Genomic DNA, 17,337 nt, shown 5'->3' on the forward strand with positions numbered 1-17,337 from the left:
TTTTATAGAGTAAGACCATTCATTGAAAAGAATGTAGCGCTTTGAATCAGTGCCTCCGTCTATGTTAATCAGATTCATCCTAGAAATAGATGATGCATATATGTACTTTAGGACACATTAATTGCTTTGGGTTTATTAGGTGTTGATGACAAAATATATGCTCACATACAAGTCCCATAGGTTTGGCAGGAACTCAGTTTTGGCATGCTATTCATGACTAGTGTAGAGGGCTGGAACTCTGGAAGGGTATATTTGAATCAAGGACAGCAGAGTGCTTATAGTTAAGGACCTACTCAGTGTGATTGACCCGATAATGGCTCTATGTAATTACTCTAGTTGGCATATACTTAGAGTGATATAGTAATGTAATGGTTCTCTAGTTACAGTTGACATATGCTCAGCTGTTGTAGTGATATAATGGTACTGAGGTATTTAAGGGCTGAGAGGACTGGAAACAGAGAGACTCTTAGCCACAGACACTTCATCTTTGACCAGCCTAGTGGGCTGGGTTTCTTCCTTTCATCACTTCTCCACCTAAAGACTAAAGCCCCTCCAGAGAACCTCCAGAAAGCTAGTCCAGATATTATATTTTAGTGTCCAAACATGGGGTCCTAGAAACGCAGGGCCTTGCAAAGAAGGGTACAAATCAGCTCAACTGACTTATCAGCAAAGTTCAGTGGAGAAGTCCCTTATGACCCAGAAATAGTATGAGTATAAAAATAGAGAAGCAGAAAACTTTAGTAAAGGCTAAACTAGTTACTTTCATTTTCAAGCTGAAATGGGGCAAATACTAAGAAAAGGGCCTCCCCCACTCCAAGGGAAGTGTGTAGAATGCATAGTTAAGTTAATAAAGCAAGGTTTGTTGGTAACATGGAAGGAAATCATTGGACTCTTAAATATATTAGAGTGCACATCTACTTGGCTATCTAAGGAAGAAAAATTAGAACCAGATACATAGAAAATAGTGGGACAGCAACTGGGTCCTGATTCAATTCCTGAGGAAACATTCCTTATGTACAATCTAATACAATTGGCTTTAATACAATTTTAAAAAAAAAAAGGAAAAATTTTAAGGTAGACAGCCAGACAAGAAAGTGTGAGGAGAAAGAAAGGAGGGGAATAGTACTGACAAAGTAGCTGAAAGGCATGGAGAATTGGACAAGAAAAGAGTTAAGTACAGTGCTGATGAATTTATGGGGTGTGATGCTTCTCACTTTCACAGCTCAGTTTCACCTTCCCCTACACAGAAGTAGATACCCTTAGGGCATTCCCCATCTCCTGACTCTCCCACCTCAATTTCACCTTTGTAGATGAAGGGAGGAAAAGAGGGGGAAGGGTAGTATCACCATTAACACCACCCATGCAGCAGCTTTGTCCATCCTCTATGACAAGATTACTAAAGGTACTAATTAAAGCTAAAGAAGAAGGACAGGATACATCTGATTTGAGAATAGAAGCGTAGCCTGTGGTTGAAGAGTTTGACTCTTTGGGTCAAGAAAAAAGAAGATACACTCCTTTTAATTTGGAAATTATCAAAGATCTGAAAAAGGCTTGCATTCTTTATGGGTCCACATCAAATTATGTTACGAATATTCCCTGGAGAGGTGAAATCTGTTCCTCTCCAGCCTATGGATCCCTTGCCTCCAGATACAGTAAACTTGACCATTTCACTTCCTGAGACTGCTTACAAAACAATGTTCATCCATACACTAATGTGGGAAACTGGGGGATGTGTACATAATATCCCAGTCACTAATGCAGGTAGACAATGTATGACATCACCCAGGAGAAGTAGTAGCATCAGGTCTACTGATACAGACTCCTAATAGTCAATTTGGTGATATTTATCCAGATTTTGTCACCCAGAAACAGAATCCAGGAATATTTTTGACTGCAGCAGTTACAGTTGACCATCCTATGCTCACTATCTATATAAACAGCATACTATTAGAAGGATTAGTAGAAACAGGTGCAGATTGTACAGTAATTAGAGGTGACAATTGGCCCAATCATTGCTCAAAGATTAAGGCAGACTTCCATATGTCTGACAAAGGAGGATCAATAGCAGCTGAAATTAGTGCTAGCACTTTGAGATGGATATTTGAAGGTGAAGCAAGAGTTTTTCCTCTTTTTACAGTAGAAAAAAATCCCATCAATCTATGGGGAAGAGACATCTTACAACACTGAAGATTACAAATGAGTACTTCGGTTTTTTAAGTAGGGCTGCTGTTGAAGGCCTGCCTGCACTCTCACCTGTTCCCATTCAATGGAAAACTGATAGACCAGTGTGGATAGAATAGTGGCCCTTAACTAGTGATAAAATTCAGATCTTATTAGATATAGAACAGGAACAACTTGACCAAGGGCACTTACAGTCTTCTCTAAGTCCTTGGAATTCCCCTGTATTTGCTGTAAAAAAGAAATCTAGAAAATGGAGGATGTTGACTGATTTAAGAAAAGAAAATTGAACAGATGGAAACTATGGGAACTCTTCAGCCTGGACTTCCATCTCCTACTCAATTGCCTAGAGCAGGAGTCCTCAAACTTTTTAAGTAGGGGGCCAGTTCACTGTCCCTCAGGCTGTTGGAGGGCTGGACTATAGTAAAAACAAAAACTTTGTTTTATGGGCCTTTAAATAAAGACACTTCATAGCCCTGGGGAAGGGGGATAAACGTCCTCAGCTGCTGCATCTGGCCCACAGGCCATAGTTTGAGGACCCCTGGCCTAGAAACTGGCCTCTTTGGGTTATAGACATTAAGGAATGTTTCTGTTCTATTCTCCTCTGGATAAGCAGGATGTGAAAAGATTTGCCTTTTCAGTACCCAGAATTAATTTAGCTGAGCCTTATAAAAGATATGAATGGACAGTTTTGCCACAGGGAATGAAAAATAGCCCTACTATGTGTCAAATGTATGTGGCTGTTGTTCTTACTCCATTAAGAAAAGCATTCCCAAAAGTTTTGTTGTTACATTATATGGATGATATCTTGGGGTGTGCACCTGAGGAGCAAATGTTAGAAGCATGTCTATAAAAGACCATAGAAACACTAAGGAATTACAAATTGCATATAGCTTCAGAAAAAATTCAAAGGCACGCTCCTTTTCAATATTTAGGTTATGAAGTATACCCTAAGGTGCTTACAGTACAAAAGCTTTCTTTAAAAACAGAGAAGTTGAATATTTTAAATGATTTTCAGAAACTGGCAGGAGATATCTACTGGATACGTCCAGTATTAGGCTAAAGTACCTGTCAATTACAACCATTATATGACATTTTAAGGGGAGACAATTCTTTAAACTCACCATGCCTTACAAAAGAAGCTCAAGAGGCTTTGAGAGAGGTTGAACTGGCTTTATCCAATGTGATTGAAAGAATTACTCAAAAATCCTTGGAAATATCAGTTTTACAAAAAAAGGCACCACAGCAGTCTTTTATCAAGGAGATAGTGTGATAGAATGGGTGAACCTCCACAACCAAACTAAAGCCTTACTCCTTACCCAGTCTTGTGGCTAGAATTTTATTAAAGGCCATTAAGCGAGCATTACAATCATCTGGGATAAGATCTGACAAGACACACACCTTTTATACTATGCACAAATTAGCGTATGCTGTGAAAACATCCCAGAGTGGCAAATTTTATTGGCCACAGCTCCAAATTTTACACACGGGTTTCCATTAAACATAACCCAGATATTACATAATTGGCAATGGATTTTTTAAGAAAAAGTTTCTAAGATTCCTTTTAAAGGACCAATTATCTTTACAGATGCATTCAAACATACCATTTGTACTGTATACTTTCAAGACTTAACTATAAAGAGAGTAGTCAGAACTCTTTTTCAGTCCTTTTCAGCAGAATGAATTGTATGCAATTATGCTAGCTCTTACTTATTATGCAGGAGATATAAATATAATATCTGATTCAGTCTATTCAGTAGGTATGATACAAAGAATTGCCACAGTTCAAATAAAATTTGTAGCCTCTAATAATATATCTCAGCTCTTTAAGGAATTTTCAAGAGCAAGTAAGAAAGCATCCAGGTAAGATTTATTTCTTGCATGTCTATTCTCATAATGGACTTCCAGATCCTATTTAGAAGATAGCCTTCTAACCATGTTAGCCAATACACCTTTATTTCAGGCAGCCCAAGAATCTCATTCTAAATATCATCAAGCTGCTTGAGCTTTATGTTTGCAATTTGAGATAACAAAAGAGAAAACTAAGAGCATAGTGAAAGCCTGTATAGCTTGCCTTCCTTTCCATGCTCCTACACTCCCTCCAGGGAAGAACCCTTGTGGTTTCAGAACTAATGAAATTTGGCAAATGAATGTGACCCATTATAAATCTTTTGGTCGTCTGTCTTTTATCCATGTTGTAGTAGCTACCTTTTCAGGATTTACTTTTGCAATACCAGCAGCAAAAGAGACAGCCCGAGTGGTCACGGAATTCCTTATACAAGCTTTTGCAATAAAAAAAAAAAGCAATAAAAACAAATAATGGACTTGCATCTACTTCTAAGCATTTTGCACACTTTTGTGCACAAGTATCAGATTTTATGCACCACTGGCATACCTTTTAATCCTCAAGGACAGGCAATAGTAGAGAGGAGAAATAGAGACATCAAGACATTCCTCCAAAAACAAAAGAAAGGGGGAGCCATAGGTAACCCTAGAGAACTTCTAAATTTAACTCTTTATACTATTAATTTTTTTTTTTATTTTTGATAAAGATATATGGCTCCAGCAGACAGGTTTTATAACCCACTGGAAGGGCAGTGTCCAGTGCAAGCAGCTCCACTATCTTTAGATAATTGCCAGATGATGTGGAGAGATCCAGAAAGTAGTGAATGCAAGGAACCAAATAGGTTAACTGCTTGGGGGAGGGGGTTTGCTTATATCTCTATAGATGGAGAAGCAATCAGATGGGTGCCAACAAGCTATATTTGCCTTGTCCATAGATGAGAGGCAGAGAAGACCCTTGAAATGAAGGAGAAGACCCAAGAAACACTGGGTGGTTCCATCACTGACTGTGCCCACCACTGAAAGAGCATGGAAGTTATGGCAATTGATTCATGAACATCAAAAATTGTTAATGAGACTACTACAGGACTTCAAACCAGCAGGAATCATTGGATTCCCTGAGACATGATGAAACTGTTGTAGGACTTCAAAACCAGCAGCAATCACTGGATTCCCTGACTTGTGAAGTAAGGGGACAATAGATTGATTTTGGACTATCTCGTGGCTGCTGAAGGAGGTGTATGTGTGTGTGACTGTTATTTATATACCCTTCTTCTAGGACTTCTGAACATATATAAAACCTCATATTGATTCATGTTGTTTGTTACGTCACTACTTGCCTGTGTTATATTACTATGTGCTTGTGTAATATCTCACATGCTGATGGATTTATGTATACCTGTTTCAAGTAAGACCTTTCAACCCAGAGGAAACCTGCTAACAATATCTGGTTTGACTCCCCATTTCCCTTTGGTGTTCTCACCTCCCTTCCTGAGAAGTCAGGGAAGGTGTGACCACCTGTGTTCTAAAACAAAAGAAAGCAGGAGATGTAGAGGGCCATAACTCTGGAAAGGTATACTTGAATCAAGGACAGCAGGATGCTTATAGTTAAGCACCTACTCAGAGTGACTGATGGCATAATGGTTCTATGTTACCACTCTAGTTGGCATATTCTTAGAGTGACATGATGATGTGATGTAATGGACAGTTGAATATGCTCAGTTGTTGTAGTGATGTAATCGTATTGAAGTATTTAAAGGCTGAGAGGACTGGGAACAGAGAGAGACTCTCAGTCACAAACACTCCATCTGTGACCAGCCTCTGACAAGAGAGTGGTGGCTCTCTTGCCTTCATCATTTCTCCCCTAAAGACCAAGGCCTTGGTCTTCAAAAAGCTAGTGCAGACATTACAGACTAGTATCTTAGAGTTAAGTCAGGCATTGAGCCTAGAATAAATCAAACTCAAGAGTAAGGATTCCTTGCAAGAGTAAGGATTCTGCAAGAGGTCCTGACAAGGTCTGTTCAGAACTAAGGCTTCTTGGATGACCTCACTTAAGGGTTATCAGGACTAGTTAGGAGGGCCAAGGTGACTGGTGGGTGTGACTAGGACAGACTTATAGACCTGTATAGTTTTGTTTTTCAAGGAAAAGGATCACAGAATTTAAAGTTGAAGAGATCATAGAATTTTACTAATCAGGAAATAAGGCAGAAAAGCAGACTTGTTTATAAGGTTGCAGGTAGTAAATAAATAGTGGAGTTGAGAGTTGAACTCTGGTCTTCTGCCACCAAATTCAGTCTTTTTTCTACTAGTTTGACAGTTTTGTATTTTGGTGGTTTTTTGGTGGGCCTGTGGGCCAAGGCTGTAACTCCATTATGGCCTAAGTTTGCCTCTTTCATTCAATACATATGTATTATAAAATAAAAGAAAAAAATTTATGGCTACAAGCCACCATCTATAGTGATCTTTGAGTCCAAGAATACAAAATCTGATACTGCTTCAATTTCTTCTTTCTCTATTTGCCAGGAAGTGATGGGACCAGTTGCCAAGATCAGGTGACAAGATGATCTGATACTTTCATTTCTTTGAGAACTTAGCACATTTTAGTGTGATCCACACAATCAAAAGTTTAGTGTCATCCATGAAGCATAAGTATATGTTTGCTTTCCCCATAATCTAGCATATCTGGCAACTTAGTTTTTTATTCTTCTGCCTCTTCAAAGGTTAGCCTACTTTTCTAGTAATTCTTGGTTCACATATTGCTGAGGCTTAGCTTGGAGATAGAATCTTGAGCATAATCTTGCTGGTGAGTGAAATGAGCTCAACTGTTTGGTAATTTGAATGTTCCTTAGCATTGCTCTTCTTTAGGACTGGGATGTAAACTGATCTTTTTCCAAACAACAGCCACTGCTGACATACAATGGTTTTTCATTTCCTTCTCCAGCTCATTTTACAGATGAGGAAACTGAGGTAAACAGAATTAAGTGACTTCTCCAGGGTCACACAGCTAATAAGTGTCTAATGCAGGATCTGAACTTAGCTCTTCCTTTCAGGTTCAACACTCTATCCACTGAGCCACCTAGCTGTCCTACTCTCTTTTAAAGTTAAGGACTTTGAAGCAAAAAGACTTTTACAGTGTCATAAAGGTAGTCAGAATTTGAGGCTAGTTGAACTGAGATCTTCTGAACTCCAGGCCCAGCACTCTATTCACTTTTCCACCTAACTGCTCCCACTACTATACAGTTAATCATTGTCCTTTGGTATATGTTAAGTTCACATCAGATTTTTAAAGATTTTCTTGATAAATACAATCAGAGAAGTAAATCTGTTCACTGATCTTCTGAGAATTAATATTAAGTGAAGACTAAAAATAAGGAAATGTGCTTGTCAGTATCACTTGTTAGAAAAGTAGTCAACATCTAATTCTTCCAGATAAACCCTAAATGCAACAAGTGCCAAGGGATGTTGAAGTCTTCTGAATATTTCTGTTTGTGGATGCTATTATGATTTCCTCATGCCGCAGATCATTGTAAGTGAATGTTTTTTCTCAGTTGTCATCCTTAACAACTCTAATGATTTTTTTTCTTAAAACAATACTGACCATTCTTCTCATCTTCATGATATTGTTCTCTATTCTCCTACTAATCTAGCCATTCCACTATTTATTATCATTCATTTCCCACTTCTACATCTTGTACAGGGCACTATCCTGGGCCATCCTCTCTTCTCTGCCTCCAATTAAACAATTATCAGGATGAATTCTTGTTTCATTTTTAACAAGACTCTACCATACCAAAGAAACTTCTTTACCCTAGAAGTTCACTCCACTCCAGACCTATTTCTTACACTGGAAGTACCTTCTGCCCAGAGGACTTACTTCCTGAGTGGCTTGTTTTTGTTGATCCTTTTTTAAAGAGGACCAAAATGACATCATTATGTTAGAGTTGAGTTACTGTGTAACTGTGGCTGATCAGATCAATATGAGCTCAGAATGACCTGCCATAAGTAGAACACAAAAAGTCCATATGAACATTTGGAGTAGCTTTTCTAATTGTGCATATTTCCCATTTTCTTTGGACTAATTCAATTCTACTTTGCTTATAGAGCACAGCATCTTCTCTGATGAGAGCACCCATGCTAGGCAGTCCTGTGCCACTTTCTGAGTGGATAACTCTTCCCTAAATGTCCAATTTGAGGAGGAAAGCCCAGGCTAACCAACCAAATCTTCATTGCTTTTTCCCAGGTTTACCACTGACTCATTTTCACAGGACTCTCTCTAACATTAACATCTTCCCTTCTCCCCACAGCTCCCTTTTACATGGTATCTTAATTCATTTGAACCAAAGCTTCTTGGAGACAAATATAGTTTCTTTCTATTAGTATTCATATTCTCACAAAAAGTGCTTAATAAATGCTTATAGAATGACTGTGGACTAACTGATTCCCTATAGGAGAATTCATCAGCTTACAGGATTCAACTACAATCAGATGATTTCCAGATCTGCATATTTCACCTGTTTCCTAAGAATATCACAAAATAACACAAAAGTGTTAGACATCTCTGCTTAGATTTACCATAGACATCTGAAACTGAATTTTTCCAAAAACAATTTCATCCTCCATCTTCTTTCTTTTCTTTCTTTTGTCTTTCCAATCACCTAGGTTCATATCCCTGTAATCATCTCCACACATCATTCTGACCTTCATATATAATAAGTTGCCAAGTTTGAGCCACATAACTTGGCCACGTAAGATTCTCACCAATCAAAATAGACCCAAAGGAAGGAATTGTCTAGGGAGTAAAATGCTTTGCAAATTTTATCATGTTTTCTATTGTAAATATCAGCTGCTACTTTCTTAAAAAGAGAGATAACATGATACAATATAAAGGATACAATATAAAGTAATATAATACCATACTGCATAACTAGTCTTTGTAGTAATTAATGACAACAAAGTTATTCATTGACTCTTACTGTCAACTTAGTATGAGATTCTGTGATAGATTCTATGGGGAAAAAAAAGATTAACAAGTTCCTTAAAGGGAAAAAAATTGTCTCATCTAGTAATCACAGAATCTCAGAATAAGAGTCTAAGTCAAATCATTTCTGGACAAAAATTCCCAGCCAGCACATATTCAACAAAAGTGATCATCATTTATGCTTTCAAGACAGTCCCATTTCACTTCTGAATAGCCTTAGTTTCTAGGAAATTTTTCCAAATTGCTGTCTTGACAGCATTCATCTATTGCTAGTTCTGCCCTCTGGGAGCTTATTTATCATTGCATCTTATCTTACCCAGTGCATAACGTAGTTCTGTCTGAAAAGTGATTCACATATATTATCTCAGTTTATCATAAGTCTGGGAAGTACTATTATTATTCTCATTTTACAAATATTGAAACTGAGAAAGTCAGAAACTTAAATAGTTTGTGTGAGGTGACACAGCCAATAAGGGCCTAAATGGAAGATCTGAATTCAAGACTTCCAGGTTCTAAATCAAATTTTCTATTACACTCTAGAAATTTTTTAAACGAACGCCTTACATACATATCTCACCTTAGGTATAATTATAAGGTATTTTCCTTAAAAACAAATCTGTGAGATGGATGGCACAACTATTACACAATATTCTGCAGTTGTGAAAACTAAAGCTCAAAGAAATTAAATAATTTCTTCCTGAGATACACGGCTGATAAATGTCTAAGCCAGGATTTTAACACAAGTGTTGTTTCTACCTTTATGTTAAATGTTGTTGAATGAATATATAAATTAGTGTAGCAACGTATACTGATTGGAAATACAAAGTTTATATTACTTCACTCAATGCATTTTGATACTTTTAGCATCAAGCAATTAACAAAATATAGTTTCTACAATTTGTTGTGGCATATAAGAATGTGTCTAGTTCTTATCCCTTTATATGAAAGTATTTGCCTTCTGTTTTTAGTAATAAATTTAAATTTAAGAAATATTAAATTGGAATGGTTGGGGAAAGATAGATACACTAGTACACTGTTGGTGAAGCTATGAACCGTTCAACTATTTAGGAAAACAAATTGTAATTCTGCAAATAAAGAGACTAATATATTCAACCCCATGATCCTGGGATTCCACTATTACATTGATATACCTCAAGGGGAAACTATACAAGAAAACTATACAAAACAATGTAAATGGAAAGTACCACCACAATACAATCAACAGCAAATGTTAGAAAATTACAAATAAACATAACTCCAAAGCAAAGATGAGATTTCCTCCCACTCCATCCTGTATAGAATTGGAAGATCCAATAGTGTAGTATATGTTTATATTCTGGTAAGAAACCATAAAGGCCTTCTCCTCCAGAATGATTTTTTTAAAAAGGCAAACTAAGACATCTTTTGCCTCAATTCTTACCTAATCTTTAATTATTGAATGGGTATTGCCTCAGACAAACTGAGACCTGGGAAAGATCTTAACTTAGATGCAGGTCTCCCACTTCATCCAGGGCCATGGCCAGTAGTCTTGATTTACATCTTGCTATGGATTCTAATGGCTCTGGAGGACAGACTGAAACTGGTAACTTTGCACAGCTCTGTCTTAATTACTTAAATCCAAATGACTTGCAAGTCAAGACATCAGCTTCCTGATGTCACTGAACTCTTCAAGAACAAAGGATAAACAATAATAATACTGCAGGTATTTTCAGACTTTCTGATGTATTAATCAGTTTTGCTCTTTTTCTCTCCTTTTAAAAAAAATATTTGTGATACAATATGTCTCTCTAGCAGGAGGAAACTATGGTAAAGATCCAATACAAATTTATTTTACACACACACACACACACACACACACACACACACACACACACATTAATTAGCCACATTAATTTACTCAAAAGGTCACATCCTCTTTTAAGAGAATTTGAAACTTTTTATAAACCAACAAATCTCTCTTCTTAAATGCAAAAGAAAGTTACTAAGTTGCATAAGAAAATATTCAAAAGTTTGGATGTGGAAGATTTAACAGAAAAATTCAAAAGTATGCCAAATGTGAATTCTATCCATGGTAACTAAAAGTAAACCTAATTAAGCTGTAATGCTACAAACAAAGCAAAATTACTTACAAGAATACTGTTTTTCAGATAAAAAAATTAAAAATAAAATTTTTATTGCTAAATGATTGCAAATGACTGATCTCATTCAGGTGCATTGTAAAACTTTTTAAACTGGTATTATTCACTTCTTGAAGACTTATTTTGATTTTTAAAAAAACATAATGATGCTGATTGAAAGACATTTTTTAAAGAAACAAATATCAAGATTCATTTAGATCATCTATGTCTCTTAGCAAGACCAATTAAGTATCTTTTTAAAGTTCTATCCTCTCTAGTTCTATTCTCCAATTTTTTCTTCAAAACATATGGTGTCTCATATTAGTGACTTCACAGCCCCCATCCACTACAAATGAGAATACTTAGTATTTAAGTTCCAAGTCAGCCACTAACATCCTATTTTACTTTAGGGGTCAGTTTTCTCATCTGTAAATTGAGGAAGTTGAATAAAAATGATCTTTTCCAAAACTGCAGTGTTATGAGTCTGTTCAAATGAGCATTTTAAGGCTAAAAATATCATCATATTTTGATGAGTGAGGCAGTGTGTTAAGGTGGAATGTAGACTGAATCTGGAGTCAAAAAGGGCTAGTTTCAAAACTTTTAAGATTACTATGAATCATGGACACATCTACATGGGATGCTTGTGCACCTAAGATAAGGGAAATACACACACACAACACACACACACACACACACACTCACACGGCAAACAGCCATGGTATTCAGGGCCATATGAAGTTTGGGTGAACAGCATCCACTCCCTTTCCCACAAGACTTTTTGAGTCAGCATTAAATAATCCCTAAATTTAATAGTCAGAAAGAAGAAGTCAGTCAGAAAGAAAGAAAACCTCCAAAGTCCAGCAACTTGCTTTTGCATAACCCCAGGACTCTTCCTGCTCAATAGCCAATTAGATTTAAGGGTACACTTAATCATTTTACAATGCAAACAAGTAGCTCACAAATGGGAGTTAATAGGTTTCCCCAAGAGTACAAGGAATGGTCCCAGTTCACCCACACTACATAAGTACAATACAAAAGTATGAAAGATAATGATTCTGTGAGGTGAAGATGAGGAGGAAGGACTTTTCAAACATGAAAGATGATTTGAATCATCAATTCATGGAGTCAGGAAAAAGAATTTTGAATTTAAGTACTCTCACTTGACTAAAATGTAGTTCATGAGAGAAGTAGTAAATAAAGTTGTTATGGTAGATGGAAGTCAGATTGTGGAGAGATTTAAATGAAGGGGTAAGTCTTCATATCGCAGAAACATTGAGGAGTCACCAAGGATTTGAGGGTTTTTTTCCCCCTAAACTTGACATCTACTGGAATAAGTTTGGCAGCTTTGAGCTGGATGGATTGGATAGAGAAGAAACTGGAAGCAGCAGTCCACAGAAGAGGTGCTGAAGACCTGAACTAGAACTAGTACTAGGTAGAGAAAAGAGACCAGATACCAAGAGATGCTGTCACTGAAATCACAAAATTTAATAATTGAATTACATTTGACAAAAACTGAATGTCTTCAACAGAAATAGGGAAACTGATTTTTTTTCTTAAATATGTATTTAACTAGAGATATGTTTTCCTCCTTATCATAAAAGAGATGAGAACTGGGAAGACGTTGTTGAAAAGAAAGCCAGAAGTGAGTTAAAACAATCTTAACTGAAAAGTTAAATGAAAATAAATTCTCCATGTTATTCCATTATCAATTGAAAACTCTGGAATCATTAGTAAAGTCTGCGCAAAAAATATTAAAAATGATTAGGACAGGAGAAGTGAAATATAACATATACTAAAAGATACAGATGCTTTCAATCAAGATCATTACTCCCCACTTAATTCACTCACCATTAAAAGCTGGATATAAATTTTAAACATATTGCAATAAAAGGAAAAATTTGAAAACAAAAAAATAGCATCCTCCATCATATGTTTGCATTCCATATTTATTATTAATATAAAAAGAATAATTAGATCAATTGTGAACATTGCTGTTGCTTTGAAAATTACATGTTTTTTTAAAATATCAAGGCTACAGATATAAAAAAGAGCTATAGTTTTACATGTTTGTTTCCTCAAATATTAATATGATCACTTATAGTAGGATAATTGTAAAGAATTTCCCAAAATTCCCACTTCCTACTTTTAAATGCTAAATTCATAGATTAATAAGCAATATCATCTTTAAAGAACTTAGTTTACAGTGTAAAAATTGTTTCTTTTTCTACAATTATAATTAATATATATTCTTAGGAATTTTGTATAAACCAAAACTCAAACAGACTAGGCAGCAAGTCTAACATTAAATTTCAGCTCCTTAAAATGAAAACAAATCAGTTTAAATAAAGGGTGATTTATGCCCTTGTACTACTTCTACTTCTAGATACACTTCTCATTTGTTAATCCTCTATTCTTCTAGACTGCTTCCTCCTTGAGGTCATCAACAACACCAGTGTTAAATATTTAAGGAGAAACATTATACAGTATTTGCAGTACTCTACTCTTTCACAAGCAGTTCCAGTTGCTATAATCAATATACTGACATAACAATTGTTGTAAAACAAAAGTATAGATATAGAGAAGTCATCTAGTTCAATCACTTCTTATAGATAATGAAAGAGTCTAAGTGAGATTAAATGAGTCACCCAAGGTCAGAAAGACCAGTAGGCGTCAGAAGCAAAATTGGAACCTCTATCTTCTGATTCCAAAGCTGCACTATTCCAATGTGTTATCCAAACAGCACCTGAGAGCCAAAATATTGATCATCCTTCCTCTTTTAAGGGCTCTCTTATTTTCACTTATAATCTAGTTTCTTCAATGTCATAGTATGTAGTACTATCAACTGTATAAAAATACAAGATCTATCTGAAGTTAGGCTGTTTTATCATCCCATATAACCAATAGCTTTGCATTACATGCTAGCTATTTGTGCTGTGTGGCATAGTTTAAAACAACACATTTCCTTTATAGCATCCTTTGAAAATACAAAAAAAATTAAAGCAAATAATGAATAAAGAAGGGCATTTTTAAAATGCTTTACTATCCGTCATTTTAATTTAAGCATCTAGTCTTTCTCATGGTGGATGTTTCTATAGAGAGAGAGAGCGAGACAGACAAACATTTACATATACACACATATCCTAACTTCTGGACAATTCCCAATTTAGAAAATGTTTTCAGTGCCCCAGCACTTAGCACAATGCCTATGGTGTAGAAAGGTTTCAATAAATGCTTGCTGACTTAGCTATTATTAGTCACCAAAAATCTACATAATTTACAAAATCAATCAATCAACAGGAACAGAAAAGCAATCATGTCAAAACTCCAAACTTCTTAAATAACTAATATATAATACAGTAACAATGCTACATTTTAAGCCTTCTTTCACCACTATGAGTAACTCGCCCCATGACCTCCTTTTACAACTTTTAAGTGTACAACACAAATTCCCTCTTATTTAATATTCAGGAAATACTACGAAGCCTAAGAAAGGAGCTTTAATAAGAAAATTTCCCTGATAATTCTGGCCATTTCTTCCAAAATATGGAAAAGCTCACCACAAGGATTTAAAGAAAATATCAATTTCTACACTATCAAAGAGACTGGGATTTTAGGAAAGAATCACTACTGAAGATCATTTTATAGTTTAAAAATTATCAACTTTCTGAACACTAGTGTTTACTAGAAAAAATTTTAATTACATGACTTTTCTTTTGAATATGATTCCATTGTACATATAAGTGAAATAAAATCAACTATATTTAACAGAAAACCTATTAAAATTCTTCTAAAATACAGCACAGCATGATCCAAAGTCATGTGATTTGCCACCATTAATATTCAAACATTTAAAATAGAATATGAACTTTAATCATCATAAGGTAATAGATAATAACGAAACTAAAATGAATTCCTTAAATTTGTTTTAATTGCAGCTTTAAAAAATCTTTGACATATTAATTTTTTTCCATTTTGCAGATGGGAAGGGGGAGATACTGGTAATATATGATTTGCTCAAAATCACAAGGGAAAGTTTCAGAATCACCTTATGAAGCTCAAAGACTACCTCTTCAGATATGACTTTTCACTCTACAATGATACCTACTTATTTTTTCATTTCTTTCTCATGTCATTTTCTAATCCAAGCTTCAATCTCTTTAATTAAACCTAAGCAAAATAAAAAAGAAAAACTAGAAATGTCTTAAGTTACTAGATTTGTAAAATACTCATTTAAAAAGACAACTAAGAAAGTCTATATAAAGTTACCAAGTGATGTCAATCTTGAGATGTCAATTAATAAAGAATCATCACCCTTCACATATTTCTATATTTAACATATTTCATTGTTGGTTGTTTCCAAACAATTAGAAAAAATATTAATTAAATGCAAGCGTACTTCAAATGTTTAGCTAGAAAACCAATAATTACTAAGAATATTTCAAATTTGCAAATTTGTTAGAAATTAAATCTTCATATATAAAGTGTCTTTTACTAATTAAATACCAATTACAAAACTACCAGTATTCTAAAAATATGGAAAAACATGTTTTTCCTCCAGTGTTCTTTATATGCTAAAGTACCTTTAAAAAACTAGATGATGAATGGGTTTGTTTTTTTTTTTAATAACACTCTTTAAATGTAGCTTATTATAACTTAAGAACAATTTATTTTCTAGATAGGAAAAAATATTTTTAATGTGGAGACCAGTACTTAAAAAGGACATTTGATCAAAATGAGGTGATGTTTTATTGCACAAAATGCACATGAAACACTAGCTCATATCCTCCATCAAAATATCTTCTTAGTTACTGCTATATTTAGAGGAATAAAGACTCTCATAACCAGTTCAATCAAGATGATGCTTCCAAGTATCCCTTCCCAATTTCAATTACAGAATTCTAAAAAAATATGTTGATAGGTTAATCAAAATGAGTTTTTTTAAAAATATAAATACTCCCCCCATTATTCATTTTAAGTACTCTATTATACAAAGATTAAAATCATTTTAAATTCAATTTTACAATGATTTGAAACATAGCAGGTAACTAGATTTTTTTTTTTCAACTGCTTTCAGTCCTTTTTTATTTCATACCTATGATAAACTTCATTGAAATATGTACCAAAGGCCTTAGGGACAAGAGTTATTTTTTGCCTTCAGAGAATTCATCCATCATCTCTTCCTGCTGACCTGGAAATGTAAACTCTACATGAACTAGGCCTTAAAATTAAGACAATTTAGTTGCATTGAATCACACCTGAAAAACAATTTAACAAACCAGAAATTTTCAACCTTGAAAACTAAGTTACTAGTTTAATCCAAGAATAAAATACATTTGCCTGAAAATTACAGAGAAGACAACATATTCAGGAAAACTTTATAACCATTTCCCACACACACTCTCACAAAAATAAAAGAAATTCATGCAAACTTACCCCATTCAAGATACTCAACAATATTTTTCTCTCTTCTCAGAGGGGAATTATTACATTCATCATAAAGGCAGATGAGTATATCCAGCAATGTCTCCACACTGAAGCACTGCCCATTGGTCTGAGCTGGACCATCCAAAATAAACTGCTCCAGCTGCCTCAAACGCACCTCTCCAGACATGGTTGCTTCAATTTGTGTTGGTCGTCCTTTCAATTACTAGTACTATTTTTATGACTGGAACCTAACTTTTAATCATATGGTTGTTGGGTTTTTGTTCGCGTGTTTTTCTTTTAAAGAAACCAGTAGTGATTTAAACGACTATCAGTGCAGTCCTGGTGCTGAATTAAAAATCCAAGACCGTGACAACCTCACTTTGTTGAAGCCTGTTCAATTTGTCATACACATTTTTTAATGGGGAAGTTGCCTCCCTCCCCCCAAAAATATATTTTTTTTACTGCATTTGGGGGAGGGGAATATATATAATTTTATATTTAAATAACAAAATAATTATTATAATTCAAAGTAAACAACCAAATAGCCAACACATTTTTTAAAAAATCTCCTTCATTCAAAATTCAACTCATGCAACATAATCCTGAAATTAATCCCGTTGCATCATTAAAGAATAAAGCCCGATTTGCATCAGCAATTCACTTCTTGGAGGGTGGACTGAAAAAAGTAGGAAGAAAACAAAATGTGTAACCAGGAGGGGAAACCCCAAGTCCTGCTGTAAATTCCCCCCAACAATACTTGAATAATGCATCGGTGGCCAATTTCTTCAGGGGCGAAGG

The 17,337-nt window shown here is 35.1% G+C and overlaps 1 protein-coding gene across 13 annotated transcripts in view; it reads right to left on the reverse strand.

Moving 5' to 3' along the window:
- Positions 1-16,734, reverse strand: part of CDC42BPA (CDC42 binding protein kinase alpha) — a 347,897-nt gene extending 331,163 nt beyond the window's left edge. For all 13 annotated transcript variants that reach the window (XM_051993437.1, XM_051993436.1, XM_051993439.1 and 10 more), the window contains exon 1: positions 16,549-16,734. In XM_051993437.1, coding sequence (XP_051849397.1) covers positions 16,549-16,726 — 178 coding nt within the window. In that variant the 5' untranslated portion in view covers positions 16,727-16,734. The remainder of the gene's footprint in view (positions 1-16,548) is intronic.
- Positions 16,735-17,337: the final 603 nt, after the last annotated feature.

This window comes from Antechinus flavipes, chromosome 4, assembly GCF_016432865.1.
Source record: "Antechinus flavipes isolate AdamAnt ecotype Samford, QLD, Australia chromosome 4, AdamAnt_v2, whole genome shotgun sequence".
Taxonomy (NCBI): domain Eukaryota; kingdom Metazoa; phylum Chordata; class Mammalia; order Dasyuromorphia; family Dasyuridae; genus Antechinus; species Antechinus flavipes.